General features: G+C 41.7%; 1 protein-coding gene across 2 annotated transcripts in view; it reads left to right on the forward strand.

Annotated features, from left to right (window-relative positions):
• The window catches only part of SMYD4 (SET and MYND domain containing 4), a 33,850-nt gene that overhangs the window by 16,944 nt on the left and 3,639 nt on the right, over window positions 1-13,267 (forward strand). For both annotated transcript variants that reach the window (XM_061175554.1, XM_061175555.1), the window contains 3 exons: window positions 197-1,361; window positions 11,339-11,521; window positions 11,956-12,119. In XM_061175554.1, the coding sequence (XP_061031537.1) occupies window positions 197-1,361; window positions 11,339-11,521; window positions 11,956-12,119 (1,512 nt within the window). The remainder of the gene's footprint in view (window positions 1-196; window positions 1,362-11,338; window positions 11,522-11,955; window positions 12,120-13,267) is intronic.

A 13,267-nucleotide genomic window follows, 5' to 3' on the forward strand; every position in this document is an offset into this window, starting at 1 on the left:
TAAACATAATATCTTCTTCTGTTTCTAATCATTCAATTAAAAGATCACAGTAGAATATGATTTAAAGAAATAAGCACATGATCTTAGTTGCTCCATTTTTAATAATCCTTAACTTGTAGATTTTTGTTAAGACTTTCAAGTGGACATTTAAGAGTAGGGACCAAGGGTCATTTTGGGATTTTCTTTCTGTTTGCAGACATGCCTTAAAGACATCGTCAGAGCACAGACGCATGGATATCCAGAGGGATTGCAACCCAAGTTGCTGTTGCGTAAGGCGGAGTGTCTGGTGACCCTGGGGAGACCACACGAGGCAAGCCAGACCATCAGTGATCTTGAAAGTAACTTTGCTGCCAAACCAACCCTAGCAGCTTCCCAATTTCAGATTCTGCAGAGAACCCTCTGTCGTCTGAAAGTAAAGGTACAAGAAAAGGAGAATCTCACAGAAACCTCCCCAGCAGCTCTAACCAAAGCCTTTGAGGATATGGACCTAAGGGAAGAGAATGAACAAATTTGCAACACATCATCATCTGTCAGCTTATGTACGGACCCTTTAAAAGGCCGCTATCTGGTTGCCACAAAAGATATTCTCCCAGGAGAGCTTCTGGTGAAAGAGGAGGCTTTTGTGAGTGTCCTTAACCCAGGAGAAATGCCACCATGGCATCATGGCCTCGAGAGCAAGTGGGATACCAGAGCTACCAATGCGGACCTCTACTGTCACCGATGTTTGAAGCACACTTTGGCCCCAGTTCCCTGTGATGGATGCAGTTATGCCAAGTATTGCAGCCAAGAGTGTTTGCAGCAGGCCTGGGATCTCTACCATAGTATAGAGTGTTCTCTAGGGGGGCTGCTTCTCACACTGGGTGTTTTTTGCCACATTGCCCTGAGGTCAACTCTTTTAGCTAGATTTGAGGAGGCTGGCAAAGTCATAAATAAGCTTTGTGGTGAGATTACTAACAGGGATATCTGTTTACCTGAAAGCAAGAATCTGGCGCAAATACTCAGTTATGACCTGGGAGGGGAGAGTAAAAAAAAGGGGAAAACAGTTGAGACCCCAATTCCTGGGTGTGATATTAACGGGAAGTATGAAAATAATTATAATGCTGTCTTCAGCCTTTTACCCCATGCCAGAAACCATAGCCCTGTGCACAAATTCCTCTGTGCTCTGAGTGTTTCTGCACTGTGCAGGCAGCTCGAAGCAGCCAGTTTACAGGCCTTCACAACAGGTCTGAAATCGTCTAAGCTGAAAGCAGCAGCGGCTCCTGTGTTGTATCCAGAGTTGAATGTTTGGGGAGTGGCCATGCTGAGACACATGTTACAGCTACAGTGTAATGCTCAGGCGATAACAACCATACAGCAAACAGGTAAGAGGGAAACTCTGTGTTCTGCCTTACAATATTCTTCTTGATGTAGCTAATGTTTGCGGAGAAAGGACTGTAAAGGAAAACAGTAGCATTCATACAAATCAGTGGCCTAAGGGAAAACACAGCTGTGTTATGATTATGCCATTGAGAAGCTATGTGACCTCAAATTATTTTGATCCTACTCTGCCTCAGCTTTCTCATTTGTAAAGTGGATAGTTTAATCGCACCTAACTTTACAGAGTTGTGAAGCTGATGTGTTTGTTTGTAAAAATACTTTAAAACCCTATTACCGAAAAAAAAAAAAAAAAAGGGGGACTTCCCTGGCAGTCCAGCGGTTGAGACTTCTTCGCCTTCCAATGCAGGGGGTGCAAGTTCAATCCCTGGTCGGGGAGCTAAGACCCCACGGGCCTCATGGCCAAGGAACCAAAACATAAAACAGAAGCAATATTGTAACAAATTCAATAAAGACTTAAAAAAAAAAAATGGTCCACATCAAAAAAAAAATCTTAAAAAAAAAAAACTACACTGTTTAAAAAAAAAACCTATTACACTATTAATTTCTGATTGCCGAGGAAGGCTGAAACAATGGATAAACAAGACTGCAGAAGGAGCAGGGTCTGTAGTTAAGGTATCAGAATCTTAACTCACTCCTTTGACTCAGCTACTCTCTTCTGTTTTCAATTGCCAGGTTTTCTCCCATTCTTCTGTTTTAAATTTCCGAGAGAGGACTCTGGCCCATCACAGCTTTTCACACAATGCTGCTGTAAGCTGTTGGCCAGCCTGTGTTTGGGCTGGCTTCTGGTCAGGGGGCCAACAATCTGGGGGCCACCTCTAGACACAGACCAGCCTAGCCCTGCTTTCCTGAACCAGACCCTATAGAAGAGGCTGTTAAGGTAGATGGGGAGGTTGCACGTGCCCAGCATCATGAGTGCCATCTCTAATACGACTGTACTGACAATGGGTACTATTATTAGAAAAGAAATGGCGTTTCCAGTATTTCTATTGTGTGATCTCCATTTTAGCAGATAATGTGTTTCAATTCAATCAGCTCATTATACTTCTCTCAATTTCCTAATTAACCCTGTGGAGGGGAGGAATTAGGTCATATCTACACCTAGGATTTATAGGCAGATTAATATTAAATGTGGCTTCACTAAACTGTATACATGCTTAAGTCTTCTGATCGTGTCATATTAGGTAATCTAGAATTCTGTCAACCTTTTGTTTATATATTTTTACCTTTAATTTTAATTCAGCTGCCAAGTTGTATAGTGTATAGTATTTCACTAGAGGTATTTTGGGGCAGGACTCAATTCCGCATCCTGAAGTGCATGGAACATCCAAAAATAGCACTGGCCTCATCCCATGATACAACAAAATCACACTGCAAGCTAGTCTCCGTTTTCTTCTCTGCTTTTGCTGCTTTGAGCCATTGCTACCTTCTAAAATATGTATCTGTTGAGTGTTTTTCCAGAATTATATTTCCCCTAGGGTACATTCACTGGCATTTTAAAAACTACTGTTTTCATTTTGTTTTGTTTTTCTGAATATAAAAAATAGTATATGGAGCTTCCAGATTATACGGCAGAAAGCTGCCAACTCTTGATTCTGTTGTGTCTTGCCTCTAAAATACTTAGTAGAACATACAAAAAAGATGTAAATGTCAGTAACTCTAAAAACTATGGAAACTATTTTCTGGGTAAACAATAGCAGCGACCACTAACTCAGGCTGAATCCCTGAGGCAGGATGGCAGAGCGATAGGGACAAACGAAAGTGTTTTCCGTCCACCTTCCTTCATTGGCCTCCCTCTTACAGTCAGAGGATCTTAGCCTAAAATTTGTTGCTCCCTGTGCATGAGATTTCATTACAGTCAATTTTTTATTTGCATAGCAAGTTTTGAGTAAAATTTTTCACAAGTTGTTAAGAGTGAATTTTGGTAGGAAGACTGTGTATAGCCAGAAACACCTGTATTTTCTGTGGCTAAAAAGGACTAGAAAAATAGATACGTAGCATAATACTGGAGACCTGGAGTGACGGAAAGAGGATTGGAGACTCTGTCTTCATCTATGAGGTTCTAATATTTTATGCATGATTTATTCTTACTTATATGATGTTTTAAATATATATATACATAGAAAAAAATAACACTAGAAGTAAAAATACCAAAATCTTAATTAACAGTGATGAATTCTGAAAGTGGAAATATGGGTGATTGCTACTTTTTTCTTTGAACTGTTCTATATTTTTAAAATTAAAAACACTTATTCACATGGTGGTAACTTTAGTAAATTTAAAATTGGTTGTAAACCTTTCCCTTCATTCTAGGGAAAAAACAAAAAACATTAAAAAAAATAGTTCACAGAGCAAAAGATAGGAAGATGATAAAAAGGAGTCTATAATAGTAAATAAAAATGGGCTAAACTCTTAAATTAATCTTTCAGAATGGGTCAAAAAGATTAAAATCCAAGTATATTCTGTTTACAAAAGTGACACAACACAAAGTGGGCAAGACATGTCAGGAATCACAAGTAAATCAGGGTATTAATATTAATATGAAACAGTAGGGCTCAAGGTACGATATATAGTAAAACAAACAGGGCATTTTATTTTTGTAAAGGAGACTCTTCTGCAATATATCATCAACCTTAGCTCTCAGGAACATAGAGATTGTGTCTATAAAACAAAAGTGACTGAGTATACAAGGAGAAACTGGCAAAAACTCCATAGTTATAAGAAACTTTAATATACCACTCTGACTTCGATCAAATATATTAATAAGGATCTGGAAACCAAGATAACATAATAAAATAGGGGATTCAGAGATATATCCACCAAAGCTTGTGTCCTATAGACCAGGGTTTGGCCAACTTTTTCTGTAAAGCGCCACATGGTAAATATTTGGGGCTTTGCAGGACGTATGGTCTCTTTTGCAACTACTCAACTGCCCTTGTAGCATGAAAGCAACCGTAGAAAGTATACATATGAATGAGCCTGGCTGGACTCCAATAAAAGTTTATTATTGACACTGAAAGTTGAATTTCCTAAAAATTTTCGTGTCATGAGAATTATTCTTTTCACCTTTTTTCAACCACTTAAACATGTAAAAAACAGGAATTCCCTGGTGGTCCAGTGGTTAGGACTCCACGCTCTCACTGCCGAGGGCCCAGGTTCAATCCCTGATTGGGGAACTAAGATTCCACAAGCCTCATGGCGTGGCCAAAAAAAAAAGTAAAAACCATTCTTAGACCACATATGTACAGAAAGAGGCACCAGGCAGGATTTGGCACACAGGCTACAGTTTACAGACTCCTGATAGAGACAAAGATTTGGCAAATCTAATTAAGAAATCTAGGGGAAAACGCCACAAAATTAGAAACGATGAAGGGGATATAGCCAATGATATGAATTCATTCTAAAATTTATAGCAAATATTTAATACAATTTTAGATTATTGAATTTGAAAATAGTAAATAGACAACTTTGTGGAAATATATAAATGGGCTAAATTTTTCCAGAGGGAGGAAAATACTTTAAAAATCTAGTAATTGTGGAAGAAATTGAAAAAGTTATCAAAATAGTTCCATAAAAACAAGCCATACCCACTCTTTTTCATGTGAGTTCTTTAAAACTTTTAAGGAACATATTTAGCCACATTTTTTAAAGATAAAAGGAAAAAATATCTTTCAAGGAACAGATCATTTTTATACAGTATAAACTGTTCCAGGGCATGGAGGAACCGAGAACCCTTTCCCACTCATTTTACAAAGCCCAGAGTAAAAACTATAGACCAGTTTCACATGTGAGTGAATATGGATGTAGAAACCCTGAAAAAAAATCACTGCTATGTCACATCCAGCAGTTTATTAAAGGAACAATCATATATGACCAAGTAGGATTTCTTCCAGAAATGCAAGGATATTTTAATTTGGAGGGATATAAAAGAAGGCTTGGATAAATGTAGAGACATACCAGATCCTTAGACAGAAACACGGAACACTGTAAAAATGACAGTTTCCCCACATTAACCTAATCAGTCTAATGCAGTTTCCAACAAAATCACAGTTGGATTTTTCTTAAAATATGGCAATGATTCTAAAGTTCATCTTGAATAAATGGGTAGGAATAGCCTTTTTGTGGGACTTCCCTGGTGGTCCAGTGGGCAGGACTCTGCACTCCCAGTGCAGGGGCCCCAGGTTCGATCCCTGGTCGGGGAACTAGATCCCACATGCATGCCACAGCTAAGAGTTTGCATGCCGCAACTAAGAAGCCCGCCTGCCACAACTAAGAGCCTACATGCCACAACTAAAGATCCCACATGCTGCAACTAAGACCTGGTACAGCCAAAATCAGTAAGTAAGTAAATAAATAAATATTTAAAAAAAAAAAAAAGAGGAGCCTTTTTGTTTTAAAGAGTACTGAAGGGGCTTGGTACTATCAGATTTCATATCAGCATTGAGCTACAGTAATTAAAAACAGTATGGCACTAATGTGATAGCCCCCCAAAAGTATTAGATTCTTTCTTCAAGCCATTAAAAAGTTAAATATTTAAAAATTCAGGAAATTCCCTGGCAGTCCAGTGGTGGTTCTCCAAGCTTTCACTGCCAAGGGCCCAGGTTCCATCTCTGGTTGGGGAACTAAGATCCCACAAGCCATGCAGCTCAGCCAAATAATAATAATAATAATTAATAAATTAAAATTAAACCAGAAAATATCTAGAAAAAGATAAGTGAACTTTTACATAGTTTTAAGGTGGTAAGAGAAGCTTTCTAAAGTATATAATACCAAATTTAGGTAATTAGAAGATAGCTAGATTTAACTTAAATACCAAATTTCAAAAACACTATAATCAGAAAAGAAGACAGAGAATGTGGGTGAAAGAGGTCCTTGAAGGAATGAAAACATTGGACTAGGAGGCAGCAGACCTGAGTTCCTGTTCCGCTCAGTCTAACCACTTACTCTCAGCTCAGGGTACTGAACCTTTGTGTGGGTCAGTATTCTCATACGGATAATAAGAGGACTAGATGAACCTCCAGGCCTCTAGGGAAGACTCTTTGCAAAAATGACCACAACAGTTCCTCCCATCCCTGTATGTTTGCCCCTTTGCAACTTGACATTGATTTTTCTCCCATCAAGGGGTAGAGTCTGTTACCCCTGCTGAATCTTGCTTTGACCAATGGAATGCAGTACAAGTGATGTTATGTGACTTAATGAGTCTAAGCCTTAAAAGAGACCTTGCAGGGGCTTCCCTGGTGGTGCAGTGGTTAAGAATCCACCTGCCAATGCGAGGGACGCGGATTCGAGCCTTGGTCCCGGAAGATCCCACATGCTGCGGAGCAACTAAGCCCGTGCGCCACAACTACTGAGCCTGTGCTCTAGAGCCTGCGAGCCACAACTACTGAAGCCCGCGTGCCACAACTACTGAAGCCCGCTTGCCTAGAGCCCGTGCTCCGCAACAAGAGAAGCCACTGCAGTGAGAAGTCCGCGCACCACAACGAAGAGTAGCCCCCTCTCGCCGCAACTAGAGAAAGCCCGCGCGCAGCAACGGAGACCCAACATGGACAAAAATAAATAAATAAATTTATTTAAAAAAAAAAAAGAGAGAGACCTTGCAGCTGCCATTGTTACCTTCTTAAAATGATGGTGTGGACTGTGAACAAGCCTGGGCTAGCCTCCCTGAGGACGAAAGACCACGTGCCAGATGACTGCAATCATGTGGGTAATCCCAGGCAAGACTAGCAGAAAAAACATTCAGCTGAGCCCAAGCAAAGTTGCTGGCACACAGCATTGTCAGCAAATGAAATAGTTGTTGTTTTAACACTCCCCACCTCCAAACACCCGTAAACAAAAATTAAAATGTGAGTGACAAAATGAGAGAACATTTCTAGCAACTATGCAGCTCATTTTTATTTTTTAATTTTTTTTAATTTTTGGCTGTGTTGGGTCTTCGTTGCTGCACACGGGCTTTCTCTAGTTGTGGCGAGCGGGGGCTACTCTTCGTTGTGGTGCGCAGGCTTCTCATTGCAGTGGCTTCTCTTCGCAGGACACAGGCTCTAGGTGTGCGGGCTTCAGTAGTTGTGGCACATGTGCTCAGTAGTTGTGGCTCGCCAGCTTAGTTGCTCCGGGGCATTTGGGATCTTCCCGGAGCAGGGATCGAACCCGTGTCCTCTGCATTGGCAGGCGGATTCTTAACCACTGCGCCACCAGAGAAGTCCTTTTTTTAACTTTAATATACATTTCAGGTTAAGGTATAAAGAAATGGCCATGATATATTAAGTGAAAAAGAAATAACTTACAGGGCTTCCCTGGTGGCGCAGTGGCTAAGAATCCGCCTGGCAATGCAGGGGACACGGGTTCGAGCCCTGGTCCAGGAAGATCCCACATGCCGTGGAGCAACTAAGCCCGTGCACCACAAATACTGAGCCTGCGCGCTAGAGCCCGTGAGCCACAGCTACTGAGCCCGCATGCCGCAACTACTGAAGCCCACGCGCCTAGAGCCTGTGCTCCACAACAAGAGAAGCCACCGCAATGAGAAGCCCGCACACCGCGATGAAGAGTAGCCCCCGCTCGCCGCAACTAGAGAAAGCCCGTGCACAGCAACGAAGACCCAACACAGCCAAAAATAAATAAATAAATGTACTTTTAAAATAAAATAAAAAATAATAATTTTAAAAAAGAAATAACTTACAAATCACCATGTGCACCATGTTGCCAATTATGTTAAAAATCCATGTATAAGGCTAGAAAGAAGACTAAGAAAATGCACCAAAATCTTATAGCTGGCCTTCCCTGGTGGCGCAGTGGTTGAGAATCTGCCTGCTAATGCAGGGGACACGGGTTTGAGCCCTGGTCTGGGAAGATCCCACATGCCGCAGAGCAACTGGGCCCGTGAGCCACAACTACTGAGCCTGCGCGTCTGGAGCCTGTGCTCCGCAACAAGAGAGGCCGCGATAGTGAGAGACCCGCGTACCGCGATGAAGAGTGGCCCCCGCTTGCCACAACTAGAGAAAGCCCTCGCACAGAAACGAAGACCCAACACAGCCAAAAATAAATAAATAAATAAAAATTAAAAAAAAAAAAAAAAGCTGACTGGGAGGATTATAAATGACTGTTATTTTCTCTATAATTTTCAGTTTTTTAATTTTTTTCTCGCTGCCATGTATTTCTTTTTTAATTTAATTAGTTTCTTTAAACAATAAAATAGTTCAAATGATAAGAGCATTTTTTTACATGAACATTTTTAAGGCACTTGATACATATTGCAAAATTGCCCTCCAGGAAAGTTGTACCAGTTACACGCCCACCAGCAATGTTCACTTTCATTTGTTAATTCAGTCTAATTTTATCTCAGTCTGCTAATATTTCTAATCTTGTTTCATCCCTTTTTATTAATTCTTTGGGGTTCCAACACCTCCCAGTTTAGTGTTCTCATTGAATTTCATTAGCAGCTGTTTCATTAGTAGCACAGAAGAAGGATTAAAGTGTTAACTTGGATAGACTTTGACAAAACCTATAAAAATGTATGTTATTATCTTTGTATAAATCCTATTTAATCAAAGTTCCTCAGAAATCTCTCTTTGGTACTTATTTTAAGGGATAGAACTGGCCACTGATGGTATTCCAGACCTTGGTGTATGTGGATCTCTCTCGGTGGGAATGGCATATTCGTGATGTATCTAGATTCACGTCATAACGAGGCTTAATGAGGTTCTGTGGAGGTTCAGATCAGTTCACTGCCGTTTGCTTTCACTCTTCAGCAACCGAGGAATCTACCTTCACTGTGGGTCCTTGATGACTTGTTTTACACAAAAATTTCTTGTTTTGTAAAATATCTACCAGAATAGGTATATTCTGAAAGTATTGTGAATGAATCTTTTTTTCTTTACTAAATGTACTAAGGATATTAGCGAGGTACACTTTTCGTAAAATATTCAGGCCCTCTTTTTTTGTTTTTTGTTTGTTTTGTGCACAAAATGTCACATATTAAATTTGGTAGTTAAGGTACATACACATTCTCACTTTCTACGATCTCTGCTAATAGATGACTAATGCAAAATATTGAATAATTTTTAAAATCAATACTTAATTTTGTAGAGATAATTAGAGAGAAATTCAACTCTGACATAAATACTCACCCCACTGTGTTCCTGGGCCTACTTCTGTTAGAGGATAATCCATAAATAATTCACGAAGCTGACATTACTCATGTGTATTGTGATAATTTTCTCTGGGAAAATTTTAGCAGCTGTTCTAATATAGATTGCCAGTTATCAGTAGTTGGGAATGCAAGTCAACTTTTAATTATGCAGAGGCTGATTATTCAGACGACAAACTGTGCCCTGTGCTGCTCCTTCCTGCTGCCTACTTACCTTTTAGCATTTCTACTGCTCATTAGTACATGTACCAGAAGGTAGGCATTGGACAAGGGTAGGGGGGAGGGGACACTAAAATCAGTTAAGCTTTTAGGAGAAGCTCTAATGAAAGATTTCAATACAATCTGTAGAACTGTTGACTAAAATTGAGTCATTTGGATTCCCTGCAAATTTTATTTACTTGTTCTAATTCTTGTCTTCCACGGCAGCAGGTAATAGAATTGTCTGCAGAGAGACAGTATTATTCCTTATAGTTAATGTTTTCCTTTCTAGAACATTTTCACATGATGGTTTGTATTTTCTTTATTCATTTCATATGTATCTAGACCGCATTATTTGGTGATTGGTGCATTGAGATTCCTGGCATATATGGTGATACCACAATTATCTGATGGCTTATCAGTTTTCCAGAAAACTGAAAGTTCCCCTCTAAGTACCAATATCTTTCATATTTCATCCAGCTTTGTCAGAAACACTATCTCCTCATGCTTACACCACGGCTGCTGAACACAGTTTAAGCCTTTCTGTATGCTCAAGGTTATCTGTACATGCGTCTTCCTGAGACATAGATAGCTATGACAAAAACCCGTGCAAGTATGGTGTCAGTCTGAGAACCTCTGGTTAAGCTCTGAATGGTGCTCGTGTTTTTGTTTGCCTGAGGCTGTTATTCTTGTATTAGTTTTCTGCCTCCTCCTCCAGTCTGTCCCCGTCTCCTTTGCCATTGTCAGAAAACCTGCCTCTTATTAATTCTCTGTTTCTGGACTGTGGTGGGCTGAGAAACTGAATAACCACGCCAGTTCGAACTGTGGCTAAAATAAGAGGAAGTGGGCCTGCAGCAGAATACAGAGAATTCACATATGAATGTAAGTGCATGAGCCTTGGTGCAGAAATAGCCTCACTGCTTAGAGGCTTTTTTCTTCCTTCCTTCCTAATTTTCAATCACGTGGTTAAATTGCTGGTTTAATTGTGCTTCAAAGAAGAGATGGTTAAGGACATGAGACTGTCTGGAATAGACGTGGTCCAAAGAGTTTTTTCAGTGAGAACTACTGCTTGACTGATGTCCCATCAAGTTGGGACAAAGGGCAGAATGAAGAGGTGAGCATAAGAAATACTGATTTTTTAAAATATATGACAGGCCTATTTAGTTTAGGATAGTACTTAGGTTACTTGTTCTATTAACCAACCAAAGACCGGTTAAACAAAAGCACTTGGACTCTAAAAGTCTTTAGGAAATAACCTCATCTGGTACTCTGGTTTCCATGTTGTCATGAACATTATGAAACTGTCTATCTGGAAGGCTCCCTACTGATAATTCTTTTTTTATTACTCTCTATAAATTCTAATCTTTGGATTTTTTGTGGTATTGAGACACAGTGGTTAGGTTCCAAGATGCTGGTGGACTTTTCATGTGCTCATTCGCTTTGCTTCCCGGGAACCAGAGTTGGCTCTGAGTCATGCTGCATCTGATTTATCTCGGATCCAGCTTGTGGAGCTCTGACTCAGCTGCGCTTCAGGCCCGATTGCCCAGCTCATCTTCTGAGGAATGGAGGGCGAGGCCAGGACGAGTGTCCTGACACATTTTTCCCTTTTTCCCCTTGCACCCTCAGGATCTGAAGAGAACCTCATTACCGACAGCAGGCAGGTGCGCCTTGCCACGGGGCTGTTCCCCGTCGTCAGCCTCCTGAACCATTCCTGCAGCCCCAATACCAGCGTGTCCTTCACTAGCACCGTCGCCACCGTTCGGGCATCTCAGCAGATTGGAAAAGGGCAGGAGATTCTCCACTGCTATGGTGAGCCATCCATCCTCCCTCCTGTCCACCTTTCTCCAGCAGAAAAGGACGGGGTGAATTCGCCTGAGCAAGCCACAGGGCAGGTGCCTCACCTGTGCAGAGTCTGCATCCTGGCAGAGGCAGTGCATACTTACGGGGAAGCAAAGCCTCCTCACTAGGCCCTGTTGTGTCTGCACTATCGTGTAGACACTCCCTGCTGCATCCCTGTAAATGTCCTATTCTGAAAATAGGCCAAGAACAACTTCTTGGTTTCTTTTTCTTCCTGTCCCCGCAACTTTGAAGCCTGTTTCTCTATCTAGTTCCACAAATGTTTGAGTGAAAGGTACCTGCCGCATGATGAGTGATTGACCAGACCCTCCGCTAAGCTGAAGTTTTTTAAGTAGTGCTTGATGCTCTCTTGCTTCAAATATTGGCCAAGCGTGGTGTCTCTGCAGGGCCCCACGAGAGCAGGATGGGTGTTGCCGAGAGGCGCCAGAAGCTGAGGTCTCAGTATTTCTTTGACTGCAACTGTCCCCCTTGTGAACGTGAGAAGCAGAGACCCTCGCAGGGGCCCAGGTGGGAAGCCTTCTGTTGTCACCGTTGCGGAGCACTCCTGCAGGTGAATCTCTTTCTCCCTTCCCTTCTCTTTGCTTTTCCTGGCGGTCAGTTATCCAGCCTAAAGGCCTTAAATCTTTAGGAGGAAGCCGTTGGGACTTAGAGGTGCTGATAGCAGTACTCTCTCTTCCCTTTTGCCCATCTTCCCCGCACATTGATTACCCCCCTGCAGGAACCACAGGGAAAGGTTGGATTTAGTGATCTCTTTCTTGCAAAGAACAGAAAATCCCACCTAAACTGATTTGGGGTTCAGGGAGACCGGGAATTTATTTGCTCAAGTAAATCACTAAGAAGTCCCAGGGTAGGGGTACTTCAAATACAATGTGATCCAGGGGCTCAGATAATGTCACCAAGACCTAATTTTTCTTTCTACCTCCCTCAGCTCCATTTTCTGTATTATTTAGCCCAACCTCAGACAGACTTCCCTCTTGTGGTGACCAGATGGCTGCTAGCAGCTCCAGCATCAGATCCCCCCGGTCCAGAAGGATAAAAACATATGTACTCTAACAGAGATCTGGGCAAAAATCTTATTCTGTTTTATCAACCTGATACCTGCGTCTGGAGGAAAATCAGACTCACAGTTTCCCCCCAGCCATTTGGGCCAGAGGAATGGGCCAGATGGGAGCCACATGCTCCCCACTCAGCCCCCAGGCCCTGACTTCAGGAGGGTGGGAAAGGATCCTCCGGAGAAGTCAGGTTGCTCTTGCCAAATGGGGCCACAGATTCTGGCATCTGAAAAACAGCAAATGTCTTAGAACCGTAAGTAGAACATGGAGCTGGTTGTGTTGGAAAGCTGAAGTCACAAGCCCGAGGACAAATGTGGGGAGGCCTCACCCAGCACCTTTTTTCTATTTGTTTCCTTATGGCTTTTTCATAACCACTAGAAATGTGTCTGTCATCCAAAGTCCCAGCCCCGAAGAGAAATAAGAGAGGGGCTATCAAGATGGAAAGAAATTGTGGTCTGTACCAGTTTAATTTGGTTGCAAAAAGTAAATCTCAAGCAGGGATCGGCTCCTGCTTTCATTGCAGTTGCCGCCATCAAACCAAATTCAGTCTGCCCTTGGTCATGGTGTGTTACTGCAGGAGTCTTTCCCCCAGTAGGGTCAGAAGCTCTGGAACAATCCTATAATGTAAGCACATGCAGTGTCGCTA

Source organism: Eubalaena glacialis, chromosome 19, assembly GCF_028564815.1.
Source record: "Eubalaena glacialis isolate mEubGla1 chromosome 19, mEubGla1.1.hap2.+ XY, whole genome shotgun sequence".
Lineage (NCBI taxonomy): Eukaryota > Metazoa > Chordata > Mammalia > Artiodactyla > Balaenidae > Eubalaena > Eubalaena glacialis.